The following is an 11,952-nucleotide window of genomic DNA, read 5'->3' as shown; positions in this document are numbered from 1 at the left end:
CCTTAGGAGGCTTCATTGTAGTTTGTCTCGCACACTTCATTGAATGAAAACTTGAACTCGTATTGATGTTTCTCGTGATTACATCGCTTTATTGAATGGAAATAAATGGATGAACAAGGAAAAACATTGAAAATAGCTTTGGCTTCAACTATGTTAGAGACGACTTGGTTGCCTGCTAGGGATCAGGCTGGTAAGTGGAGGCTTTACGGGTAGTATCTTTGGGGATGATGAGTAATCCATTGTCTCAGAGTTTCCTTTTCCTCTAGGGTGTCAAGTGTATAGCTCCATCTGCCCTAGATCAGCCGATCATGTAAGGACCTGCCCAACTGGGTTTCATCTTCTTTGATCCATGCATTTGTGCTAAAATGAAATCTTTTATAAGCACAAGGTCATCAAGTTGGAATTGTCTCACTTTGGCTCTCTTGAGGTAGTAGAACATCAACTTTTGTTGATAAGTTGATACTAGAAAAATGGCCTTTTCTCATTCTTCTTTAAGCTGGTCAAGGTTGACCTTTATCTACTCACAATTCTGATCAATGCAGGCTACCTGTCGGTTGGTCTCTTGTTGGTAATGCAATAAGCCTACAGAACTCCAGGCAGCGCATCGACCCATTTTTCTTCGGCACCTTCCAGTCTTTTCTTTAGGCAGTCTAGCACAATCTTGTTGGATGCTTTTGCTTGGCCATTGCCTTGCAGATATCTAGGAGTTGATAAGTGCTACTTGATGCCATACTTTTGTTCACGCGTTTTGTGTTTGCTCATGTGATGGAAGGGTAAAGCTCCCCATTGCCTTGAGAACCATTGACTGGTCAACAAGTCAACTTTCTTTAGCGTGCGAGCGTGCCACTGCTAGCAATAAAAATCCTAGCAGACTTCTTAAAAATAGATAACTTGCACCCTAAGTTACTGATTTCTAAACAAGCGATTGTGAATTTGGGTGATGAATATCTCCCAAGTAAGTTCTTTTCCTGCCTCAGATTGGTGAGGACTTCACAATTTATCATAGTACAAAATTGGTAGTTCTGACCGGAATAAATGATAATAAAGTGGACTGTTTTAGGTAGAACTGTCTTTTACAAAACTAGAAAGGGAAAAATCAACTCTAGAATGACAAAAGATGGCTGGAATTCCATTTTTGCTTGGACAGAAGCTTCCCATTCAGACTGGATTGGGTATGTCTGTGCTGGACTGGACTGTCAACAACTTCAACTACTTGGCTTTAGCTGTGAATCAATACCAAAGTTCGAGTTTGGCAGAGCTTTAATCTATTTCAAGCTCTAGAAGGCTTTTGAATGGGCAAAATTACGGCCTCTTCAGTCTAAAAGGGGCAGAAGTGGCTGGATTTGAGGATTTACTGAGCTGAAACTGCATTGTAGTACCTGTTCTGCTTGATCAGGGCTCTCCATAAATTTGTTGACGTTTTCATGTTGGTAAAAAACTCAAACTCTGCTCGTCTTGGCTTTTGCTGAACCAAATTTGTAACGAGAGGAGTCTCGTTTTGAATGACTTATTTCTCTAAGTCTGAACTTAGAAGTTCCGGTCTATAGCTGGCTTCTTTTGTGGCTCAAATGAGCTTTCGGTTGCTCAGGTTTGTTTGAAGGTTCTCAGAGATCAAGTGATCATTTTGAGTTTTTGTCTTTAGTTGATTTTTTGATTGTTTGATTGATTGTCCTTTTTTACCTGTTCACCTCCTCTCATATTTATAGGAAATACTGGAGTGGGGTTTTTAATTCTTTTAATAATGGGCGGCAAGAATTTCTCAAAACATCTTTCATAAAAAAAGCAAAGAAAAGGGGATTCTAGCAGATAAGCTATTAATAGTCAGCTCCAAGGTCAATCACTTCTCTGTATTTCTTGAAAGAGCTCAAACTGTGATGGTTAGTTTGATTTTCCAGTTTGAACAACTCCCTGTTTCCTTCTTATCTCTTTATAAAATATAGCATGCTTATCTCTTAGAAATGGTACCTGCTCTGGAGCAGAATTTTTCTGAATATAGAAAAGGGATTGTGATCTTCTTTTGCCTGAAAAGGCTGGAGACTTTTGCTTGTTTTAAGACCTTCCTTTATTAACTCCTTAGCAACCCAGTTGAAATTGCTGACTTTTCAAAGTCAGGAAGTCACGTGGGTCTGTCTCTCTTCTTAGGCTTCATCTTTCTTCACTTTGAACATGCCAAACCCAAGTCATTCTCATGGTAGGATAGGTTCTGGGCTGGGCTTTCTTTGAATATGGGCTCTCGATTTCAATTTTAGTCCATACTGCTTGGGTCTGACTCTGCCTCATCCTCCTGGGCCTCCAGTGTTGAGCTGAGTGTATATTTTGGTGGATGTCCAAAATTGATATGGGCTTTTGATCCCTTGGACTGGGTGTGTCAAATTAGGCCCAAACAATGCCCCCTAAGTTTGAATCATTTTTTGAACGGTTCCAGACTTAATGACTTGGCCATTAATGTGCGTGCCAGTTTCTTCCATTAGCTCATGTCTGCCACGTCTGCCTACCAAGAACTAGACTTCGTGGGAAAATGGCCAGTTACTAGCTAGTTACTAGCTACTCATTATCAGGTGGCGTATCGTCTTCTTCTTCCCCCGATTTCGACCTTTGTTAAGAAATTTGAAACTCCAACTCTTGTTCACTTCAAAACCTAGTTTCCTTAGATTTTTGATTCTCTCAGTTCTCCTCAATTTCACTCTTCTCTTCGATCAGACCCTATTTTCCTTGTTTCTCTCTTTGTCTTAGCTCAAAATTTCTGAAAATGTCCTCTTCCAAAACTCATGCCCAAGGTTCTTCTTCTTCTTCAACTCCTCCCGATTACATCACTGGGGCTGGAGTTGACAACCACGCGATAGAGGTCAGAAGCAAGCTCCACTCTTTTGCCAAGAAAAACATGGATGAAAATGTCCTCCACCTGTTAGACAATACCCTAGTTTTGGGCCCTCACTGGTTTGGTTCTATCCCTGCTGAAATGGCAGAACTGTTCAAAAATGATGCTGAAGCACCCCTTTGTTTCGAGAGCTCTTCTGCCTTGGCTTCTCATTCTTGGGTCAGCAAGAATTTGAGTCGTTCATTCCCATCCAGTGAGGTGAGGAACAGTTCTGTGAAATGGGTAGATTGGATTGACAAACTTCTCCCCAAATTCAGAGCTCACTAGAGGAGGGCAGGGATTTATGACACAATTCTACTATCCAAGCATTCCATCAACAGAGATGAGAATCTTCTTGCTGCCGCCCTGTGTTTCTGGAATTCTGCCAGTAATACTTTTGATTTTCGTGTGGGCCCAATGACACCAACCTTGCTGGATATGGCTCAAATTTTTGGGTTCAGGCCCCATGGAAGACCTGTAGATGCAGTGGGTGACTACCATAGGAGGAAGAACCAAGAAAAATTGGCCAAGCCATTCACCATCTCTCCAGCCACCATCAGCCAGAACTGCTCATTTTCTAGCTACTTGAGGAAGTTTAGTGATGAGAAGGACAAGGATTAGCAGCACATGTTATTCCTCCTGTACTGACTGAACAGGTTCATTTTCCCAAACTGTTCCTCAGCAGTTCTGCTTGAGTACAGGCACCTGGCAGAGGCAGTATACAACCATACTGATGTTGGACTTGGGCCTACAGTTCTGGCCTATCTATTCAAGAATCTGCACACTGCTACTCTGGAGAATCCCCTAAATTTATCTGCTCCCAGCTCATTTTGGATGATCCAGATCTGGCTACAAGTGTATTTCCCAAAACTGAGATTTCCAGACATGGTTTTGCCTGAAATCAAGTCTTAGCTCATCCTCTAATGTTGGCAGAAGTGCCCAAACGCTCCATTGAAGAGTATCTAATGTTCTTCAGGCATTGCACCAAGAGATCTGCCGCTTAATGGTAGTTAGTACTTAGACGGACGTATCCTTAGTTCTAGCCTGGATTCAGATTATTTGAGAAGGAACCAGAGGAAGAAACAACCAGAATTGACTTCAGAAAGAAGTTTCTGAGCGTAACCCTGCCAAGAGACCTACCCCATGGAGGTGGAAAGCCTCCAAATTATCATTTGGGGGCAGAAGTGTATCACCCTAATTTCTGTGCAAGATAACTCGGCTGCCCTCAGCTCATTCCACTTAAATCATACAGAAGCTGTAATCGGGCCACTTCCTGGAGGGATTTAGATGATCTGGAAGTGCACATGGATGCTAGATGTGGAGTGAACAAGATTAATAATAGTGTAGAGACTCTCTATCCATCCTGGGAGCCTAATTCTTGCAGTTCTGCCGAGTTTGACGCTTGGTGGAAAGCTAGGTTTCAAGGTCTACCTGCCTCCAGTACTGTACTCAAAGTGCTTTTTGATGGCTGGGATGCCTAGACTGTTCACGCAGGAGAGGAGACTCACAGATTCATGGTGCAAACCATTAAAGACATCAATGCTCGAATCATAGAAGGTAGATTTTATGATTCTGTCTGCGTTTTGCTTATTCTGTCTCTGTGATGATTTCTAACAATTTTGTTATGTCTATAACAGACCCTTCCTTGACAAAGAACATAGGTGGACAATCTATCCAGGCTAGAGAGGTGATTGGTAAGTTTTTCTATCATTCTATTCCTTCTATTATCCTTATGCTGGACTATCTTCTGACTTGTTTGTTCTCTGTGCAGTCACTTCTGTTATTTTTGCTGGAAACCTGGAGCTTCCCTCTAGAGATGAAGAGGATGACAACCTGGCAAAACAACCAACTGTTGAGGCCATTCTTTCAGGCAAAAGGAACAAGAGGAAAGAAATTGCTCCAGTCCATGATAGTGCTGCTCAGCCTGCGACTTCAGGTAAATTCTGAAAGTTTGAGTCTTCTTAATTCTGTTCTGCTTTGTTTTGCTTAATTCAGCTCATGTTCTAATCATCTTTTGTTTTATTACAGCTGAAAGTCCTACCAAGTCAAAAAGACTTACTAAGAGGATTGTGGTAGAGTATGTGGCCACAGAAGAACTTGCATCAGCTCCTACCAGCACTTCTGGGACAGATGAAGAGCTGAGAGAGGCCTTCAAGGCAGCAGAGTAGGAGAATGAGCTAGAAAAAGAAGGGCCCCAAGTGAAAGCAAAGAAATGGAAAAAAGGGTAAGTCTTGTTTTCTGATTGTAACAGCAATTCTGTCTTTTTATTTCTTTTGTTCTGATTTATGTCTATCTGTAGGAGGAAATTTCTTGCTGAAGTGATTGCGGAGAGCATCGCTTTGGCACAGAAGCAGCAGGAAACCCCAAGGGCCGAACTGACTACTTCAGAGCTGGGCCTTTTTGAGGATGCAGAGGTAGAAAACTCTACTGCCACTCCAGTATCTGAGGAGCAGGCAGAGCAATCTGTATCAGAGCCTATGGAACAGGCAGAACTTCCTGCTGCAGTCCCAGAAGCTAGAGTGGAAGTAGCTGTTATTGCTTCTGAACTTGTGGTAATTTTTATTTTAACTTTGTCTATCTATTTCCTGCAGTTCTATCCTATCTTTGCTCCTCTAACTATTAGTATTTTTAGGTAGAAGTGCCTAGGACTGTTGGGGTTTTGGCAGTGATGACCAGCCCTCTGAAGCCTCCAATTGTTGCTGTAAGTACTTTACTCTTTTTGGATTTTCCCTTGGTTCCAAAATTTTGCATATAATTGACCTGAGCTCTTCTTGCAGATGCCCATCCATTCCTTTCCAGGTTCATCTGCCACTGCTTCCTTTGCTGATCCGAAGCTTGCGGAATTTGAGGCTATGGATCTGGATGCCTAGCTGGACAAACTAGAAAAACTCAGTTCACCCCTGGTAAGGCCAAGTCCAAGGCGGTGGATGAGGCAATGGAGAGGCTGAAGATCTGGCAGTCTACTGAGCTAGAACTGGACGAGAACAGGGAGGCTATTGATCAGTTGATGCAGGATCTGGATCTTTTGCACAAGCAGAACATGGCCCCCAAGCCTATCCTTGAGAGGGGCCTTAGCCTGGCTAGAAATGTGCTCAACCTTCACGATCGTTATGAGGATCTCAAGCCCACCTTCAAAACCTCTGAGTTCTGCAAGTCTACTCACAAAGCCAACTTGGCTGATTATGCAAAACAGAAGGTAGAACTGGATCAGATAGTTGCAGGATATAAAGCAGCCAAGGCTACTGCATATAAGCTGGAGAAGCAGATTGAAGAGCTTAAAAAACAGTTGGCAGAATGCAGGGAGGTGTAGAATAGACTCGGGGCTGGACTAAGTTCCAAGACCAAGGCCACCTTCCTCGTGCAGAGCATGGTTTCAGCTTCCAGTCCGGCTTTGGAAATTGCAGAGGCTTCAATCCACCAGGGGGTGTTGCTTCAAAAGGAACTTTCTATCAAAAAGGCTAGTTTGCAAGAAACCCTTAGGAAATTAGGGTTTTAATTTTAAACTGTGACTATAATAAACAATTAGTCATAAGAGTGACTATATTTAAATAAAAGTTATTTTTGTAGAACTCTTTCTTGCACTTGCAGTTTCTTTTGTTAAAATAGAAGAAAATAAGAACCTATCAAAATATAATAAACGCCAAACTTCTGAAACAAAAATTCAAGCAGCACTTTCATTTAGTTCCCTCTCTATTTCAAGATCTGTTTGTACAGCCTGTGAATCCCACATAGTTGGACGAAATTTCTTCAACCACTTGCCATTGATTGGTGCAGCATAACATCTCCATCTCGATCCTGTAATCTGTATGCCCCCATTCCAAGGATTTGCTTAATTATGAAAGGACCTTCCCATGTAGGTGACCATTTTCCATAACCAGCTATGTGAGTACCAAGAGGCAGAACTGCTTCCAGACTATTTCTCCCTCTTCAAAACTCTTGTTTTTTACTCTTTTGTTGTAGGCCCTTGATACAGCGTGCTTCCCTGCTAAGAGTTTGTTGAGGGTATCAATCCTACTTGCATCCAATCCTTCCAGTTCTAGCAGCATGGCTTGAGAGTAGTCTTCTCCAATCAAATAGTGTTAATGAGCAATTCTGAGAGATTGGACTGCTATCTTCACAGGTAGAATTGCATCATGGCCATAGGTTAGGGCATATGGGGTCATGTCAGTTACCTCTCTCTTTGAAGTCCTATATGCCCACAGAGTTTCTGATAACTTCTCATGCCATTGCTTTGGATTTTTCTCAAGCATTTTTCTGATAATGTTGATGATCACCTTGTTACTTGATTCTGTTTGTCCATTAGCTTGAGCATAGTAAGGACTGGATTGAAGTAATTTGAATTTGAATGCCTCTGCCATATCTAGCATTTCTCCATATATGAAAGAAAATCCCCTGTCAATTGTGATTGATTCTGGAATGCCAAACCTTTGGATAATTTGTTCTTCTATAAAGGTGATGATTTCTTGAGATGTAGTGGATTTGACAAACTTGGCTTCCACCTATTTGGTGAAATAATTTGTGGCTACAATGATGAAGCAATGTTGTTTGCTACTGGCTGGATAAATCTTGCCCATGAGATTCATTGCCCATCGTCTGAATGGCCATGGCTTGACTACTGGATTCATGGGAACTGAAGGAGCTTGCTGAATTGGGCCATGCCTTTGACAAGCCTCACATCCCTTGGAATAGTTAATGCAATCCTTCATCATGGTTGGCCAGAAGTAGCCATACCTTCTAATTAACCAGCACATTGTCCTTCCTCCTTGATGAGCTCCACAAATTCCTTCATGGGTCTCTCCCATGACCTTCATGTATTCTTTCTTTCCTAGGCACCTTAGAAGTACTTCATCTTTGCTTTTCCGGACCAAATCTCCATTCCACATAAGGTAATTCAAAGCCATGATTCTGACTCTTTTCTCAGAAGGCAGGGTTGGATACTGCAAGTAATTTATGATGAGATTTCTCCAATCATTTTCAGTGATTATGGCAGAATCGTCATCTATCTCCATTCCTCTTATCAGAACAGATGGTAGACTTTTCTTTCCTACCTTGATGATCCTTTGCACACAGTCCTCAAGCATTTGTATACCTGTTGCTATCTGAGCCAATTCATTGGTTGCAAAGTTTTCTTCTTTTGGGATATGTTCCCAAGTAGCTTCCTTGAATTCTATCAGAAGATTTCTGGCTGCCACAAGATAGACAGCTAGAAAAGGATTTAGGCACTTGTATTCTCCAGCAATCTGTTTCAACACAAGCATAGAATCTCCCAAAATTTCAACAGATTGGATTCCTAATTCCACCAGCATCTCAAGGCCAATGATTAAGGCTTCATATTTAGCCCTGTTGTTGGTGCACTGGAACTCTAACTGGAAAGAATAACAGTGTCTGATCCCTAGTGGTTCTTCTAAAATAATCCCTGCCCCAGAGGCTACATCAGTCTTTGATCCATCAAAGTACAGTTTCCAAGGTGTAAGGTGAACTGGGTAGATGGGATTGTTAAGACAAGTCTGAGCTCTAGTTAACAGATCTGCATTTGCTATATCCGAAGAATCCATGTTTTCAATTACTTCCCCTGGGTGATCTGCTAGGAAATCTGCTACAGCTTGCCCTTTGACAGCTTTCTGAGGAACATATCTGAAACTAAATTTTGTCAAAGCCAGAGTCCATTTTCCAATTCTGCCTCTCAACATTGGCCTTATTAGCATGTATTTGATCAGGTCTATCTTGGCAATGATGTAGATGGTAAATGACAGCATGTAGTGTCTGAGTTTCACAGCAGTGAAGTATAAGGCTAGACAAAGTCTTTCAATTGCAGAATATTTCCTTTCTACTTCTGTTAGAGTTCTGCTCAAATAGTAGACTGCCTGTTCCTTCCCTTCCTTGTTATCCTGAACTAACAAACTCCCAATGGACACTTCTAATGCAGACACATAGAGTTTGAGCGGTCTACCTCTCTTTTGTGGGGACAGAACTGGAGGATTTGAGAGGTAGTGTTTGATTTGCTCAAAAGCCTGTAGGTGCTTTTCCTCCCACTTAAAAGTCTTTTCCTGTTTGAACCTTAGCAAGGAGGAGAAAGGCTGGATTTTTCCTACATAATTGGATATGAATCTCCTTGGAAAGTTAATTTTTCCTAGGAGACTCTACAGATCTTTCTTTTTCCGAGGTGGTAGAGCTTATATGATGGGTTTTGCTTTATCTTTGTCAATCTCTATGCCCCTTTGGTGGACCAAGAAACCTAAGAAATTTCCTGCTTGAACTCCAAAAACACATTTCTTGGGATTCATTTTCAACATATGTTGTCTCATTCTTAAGAATGCTTTTCTTAGATTTGATACATGATCTCCCTCTTCTGGGGATTTAATCACTACATCATCTATATATACCTCTAGAGAATGGCCTATCATATCATAGAAAACAGAATTCATTACTCTTTGATAAGTGGCCCCTGCATTTCTTAAGCCAAAAGGCATTGCAGTGTATTCAAAAGCACCTATATGTCCTGGGCACATGAAAGCTGTCTTATGGATATCTTCTTATACTACCATGATCTGATTATATCCTGCATTGCCATCCATAAAAGATAGCATTTGGTTATGAGCAGCTCCATCTACCAGCATATCTGCCATTGGCATAGGATATTCATCCTTGGGGGATGCTTCATTCAGATTCCTATAATCCACACAGATTCTTACTGCCCCTGTTTTTCTTTTCAGAACTGGCACAATATTGGCTAGCCAATCAGCATAAATGGCTAGTCTGATGAATCCTGCCTTGAGCAATCTTTCTATTTCTTCCTTGACTTTGAGTTCTGCTTCCATAAACATTCTTCTTCTGGCCTGTTTGACAGGAAGATAGCCTTCTTTGATTAGCAACTTGTGTTCTACCAGCTTTCTGTCCAATCCAAGCATCTCATGATAATGCCAAGCAAAACAGTCTCTAAAATCATGCAAAAGTGCAATGATTTCACTTTTGAGTGGTTCTTTCAAAAGCACACTAATGAACGTGGGTCTTGGATCCTCTTCTGTCCCTAAGTTTATCTACTGCAATGGATCTTCCACTCTGGTAAAGAGTCATCCAGTGCTGCTAGTGCAAAATCTAGTACTTCCTCCTATAAACTCTCTTCTTGCTCTTCAGTACTCTCATGGGTGAATTCTGCCATATTGATGGCTGGATTCTACATAAAGAGTTTCCTTTATTCCTAGTATATCAACAATCTTTTTGTAATGGATCGGATTGTCGTAGCCCGATCCTTTTCTTGTTGATTGAGACTAAACATCAGAGTTATTTAGGTTCAGAACAAAAGGTCTATTCCAGTCCTCTAGAGAACTACCTAGACCATCTTCAATGAGTCTCTGGGCCGTGACACCATGGGGGCGGCCATTCTGGTTGACTCCAAAGAAGGTGAAAGGACCAAGGTCATCATGATAATACCTTGCCTCAAAACACATGGCAGAGGGCAGAAATGGCCATGGATTGGCCTCTACTATCTCCATGTAACCTTCTTCATTCCAAAGGGCTAGTTGTTGATGCAAAGTGGAAGGAACGCATAAGCTCTAGTGGATCCAGTCCCTGCCAAGCAATACATTGTAAGTGGTAGAAGTGGTGTCTACCACAAAGAATGCAATCTTCAGCTCATTAGTTCCAACTATAACGTCCACATCTAGGATTCCATGGGTCTTGGTGATGCCCCCAGCGAAGTTGGTGACCATCATATGAGTTGAAATTAGATCATTCTCTGTTCTGCCATCTTGCTCAACAATCTGTGAGGTAGAAGATTAATGGTTGCACTTCCATCTACCATCACCTTGGGAATAGGAATACCCCCAAAGTTTGCTGTTATGAACAGAGGTCTGAGATAATTAGCAATCTCTTTGGTCGATTTGGAGAAACAAAGTTGTTTTGCAGGCAGTTTCATGGCAGTTTCACCTGTTTTGGCAGTAGGTGTTTGCTATTCTGGTTAACTCCAATCTGCCAATCTGCATTCAAAACTTTTATGGGAGAACACGTCTCCCTCCAGAGTGTTTTCTTGCCCTTCTACTGCCCTGAATTTTTCTGGCAAAATGAACACCATGTTGATGCCTAGATTATCTTGCAGTAAACTCTCTAATTCTGCACCAAAAGCCTCAATTTCTTCATCTAGTTCTCCATCATACTCCACTGTTCTTCCCCATACTCTTCCGTCCAGTCTTCCTGTTCTCCTGTTTCAAGGAGTCCATTCTGGTCATCTGCAGATGGTTCATAGTCCAACTACTTCTCTTCATAGTCTTCTGTCCAGTCTTCTTGTCTTTCTACTGGAATGGGTTCAGGTTCACCTTGTATCTGTGAAGGTTTGAGCTAGTTGACTGAGGATGTGGCAGGATGGACGGAAGGTCTGCCTGGAGATTCTGCCTTTATCAGCTTCTGTGGCTGGCAAGTTGTTTGTTCTGCCAGAGGAGGTATTTCTGGATTCTTCCCTTTTCTGGCAGAACTGGTCTTTGGAAGTACCTGTGTGTCGTCCTTGTTCTTAAGGAATGTGCAGTGCTGCCTTTGAACCTCCTCTTCTGAGTTCTAGTTAACTCCAGAGTTGGTCTACAATTTTTCCCCACAGAATACCATCTCCCTTCTATGATAGTTGCCAAGGGCTTTGCATTCCCGAGCATCTTAATTGGATCTGTTGTAACTGATGGAGGTTTCTCTGCCAGTTTTAGCTTTCCGGCTGTTATTCCTTCCTGTATGACATCCATGAAAACAACACAACTATTGGTGGAATGGTTCCAAGAGTTGTGCCACCTGCAATACTGTCTACCCTTAAGTTCTTCTGTAGGGTGTCTCTATTGCCTTTTGTAGCAACATCTCATCAAATAAAGCATCCACCTTGGTCAGATCGAAGGAATAGACCATGTTCTGTGTTGGTTTGTTTCAAACGAACCATCATGTGAACGGCGGTGGCTTCTGGTCCTTTGGTGGCTTTGTAAGAGCCTTGCAGCTGATGGGATGTTTCAATTTTGCCATTTCTACCACTGCAATTTCAACCCTTGTGTCTTCTTCTGATTCTACCTCAACCAAATGTACCGAAGAAGAAGGGGTCTTGTAGTATGTCCCTTTAGAAGAGTTCA

The 11,952-nt window shown here is 41.9% G+C and overlaps 1 protein-coding gene across 1 annotated transcript; it reads right to left on the bottom strand.

The window, feature by feature from the left end:
* On the bottom strand, window positions 7,357–9,765 carry LOC109950317. Its single transcript, XM_020568873.1, has 2 exons — window positions 9,400–9,765; window positions 7,357–8,745 (listed from the first exon to the last, which is right to left on the bottom strand). Exons 1-2 carry the CDS (start codon window positions 9,763–9,765, stop codon window positions 7,357–7,359), a joined length of 1,755 nt encoding a protein of 584 aa, XP_020424462.1.

This window comes from Prunus persica, chromosome G7, assembly GCF_000346465.2.
Source record: "Prunus persica cultivar Lovell chromosome G7, Prunus_persica_NCBIv2, whole genome shotgun sequence".
NCBI classification, from domain to species: Eukaryota; Viridiplantae; Streptophyta; class Magnoliopsida; order Rosales; family Rosaceae; genus Prunus; species Prunus persica.
The sequence above is the reverse complement of the archived record's forward strand: the minus strand, read 5'-3'. Positions and strand labels throughout refer to the sequence as shown.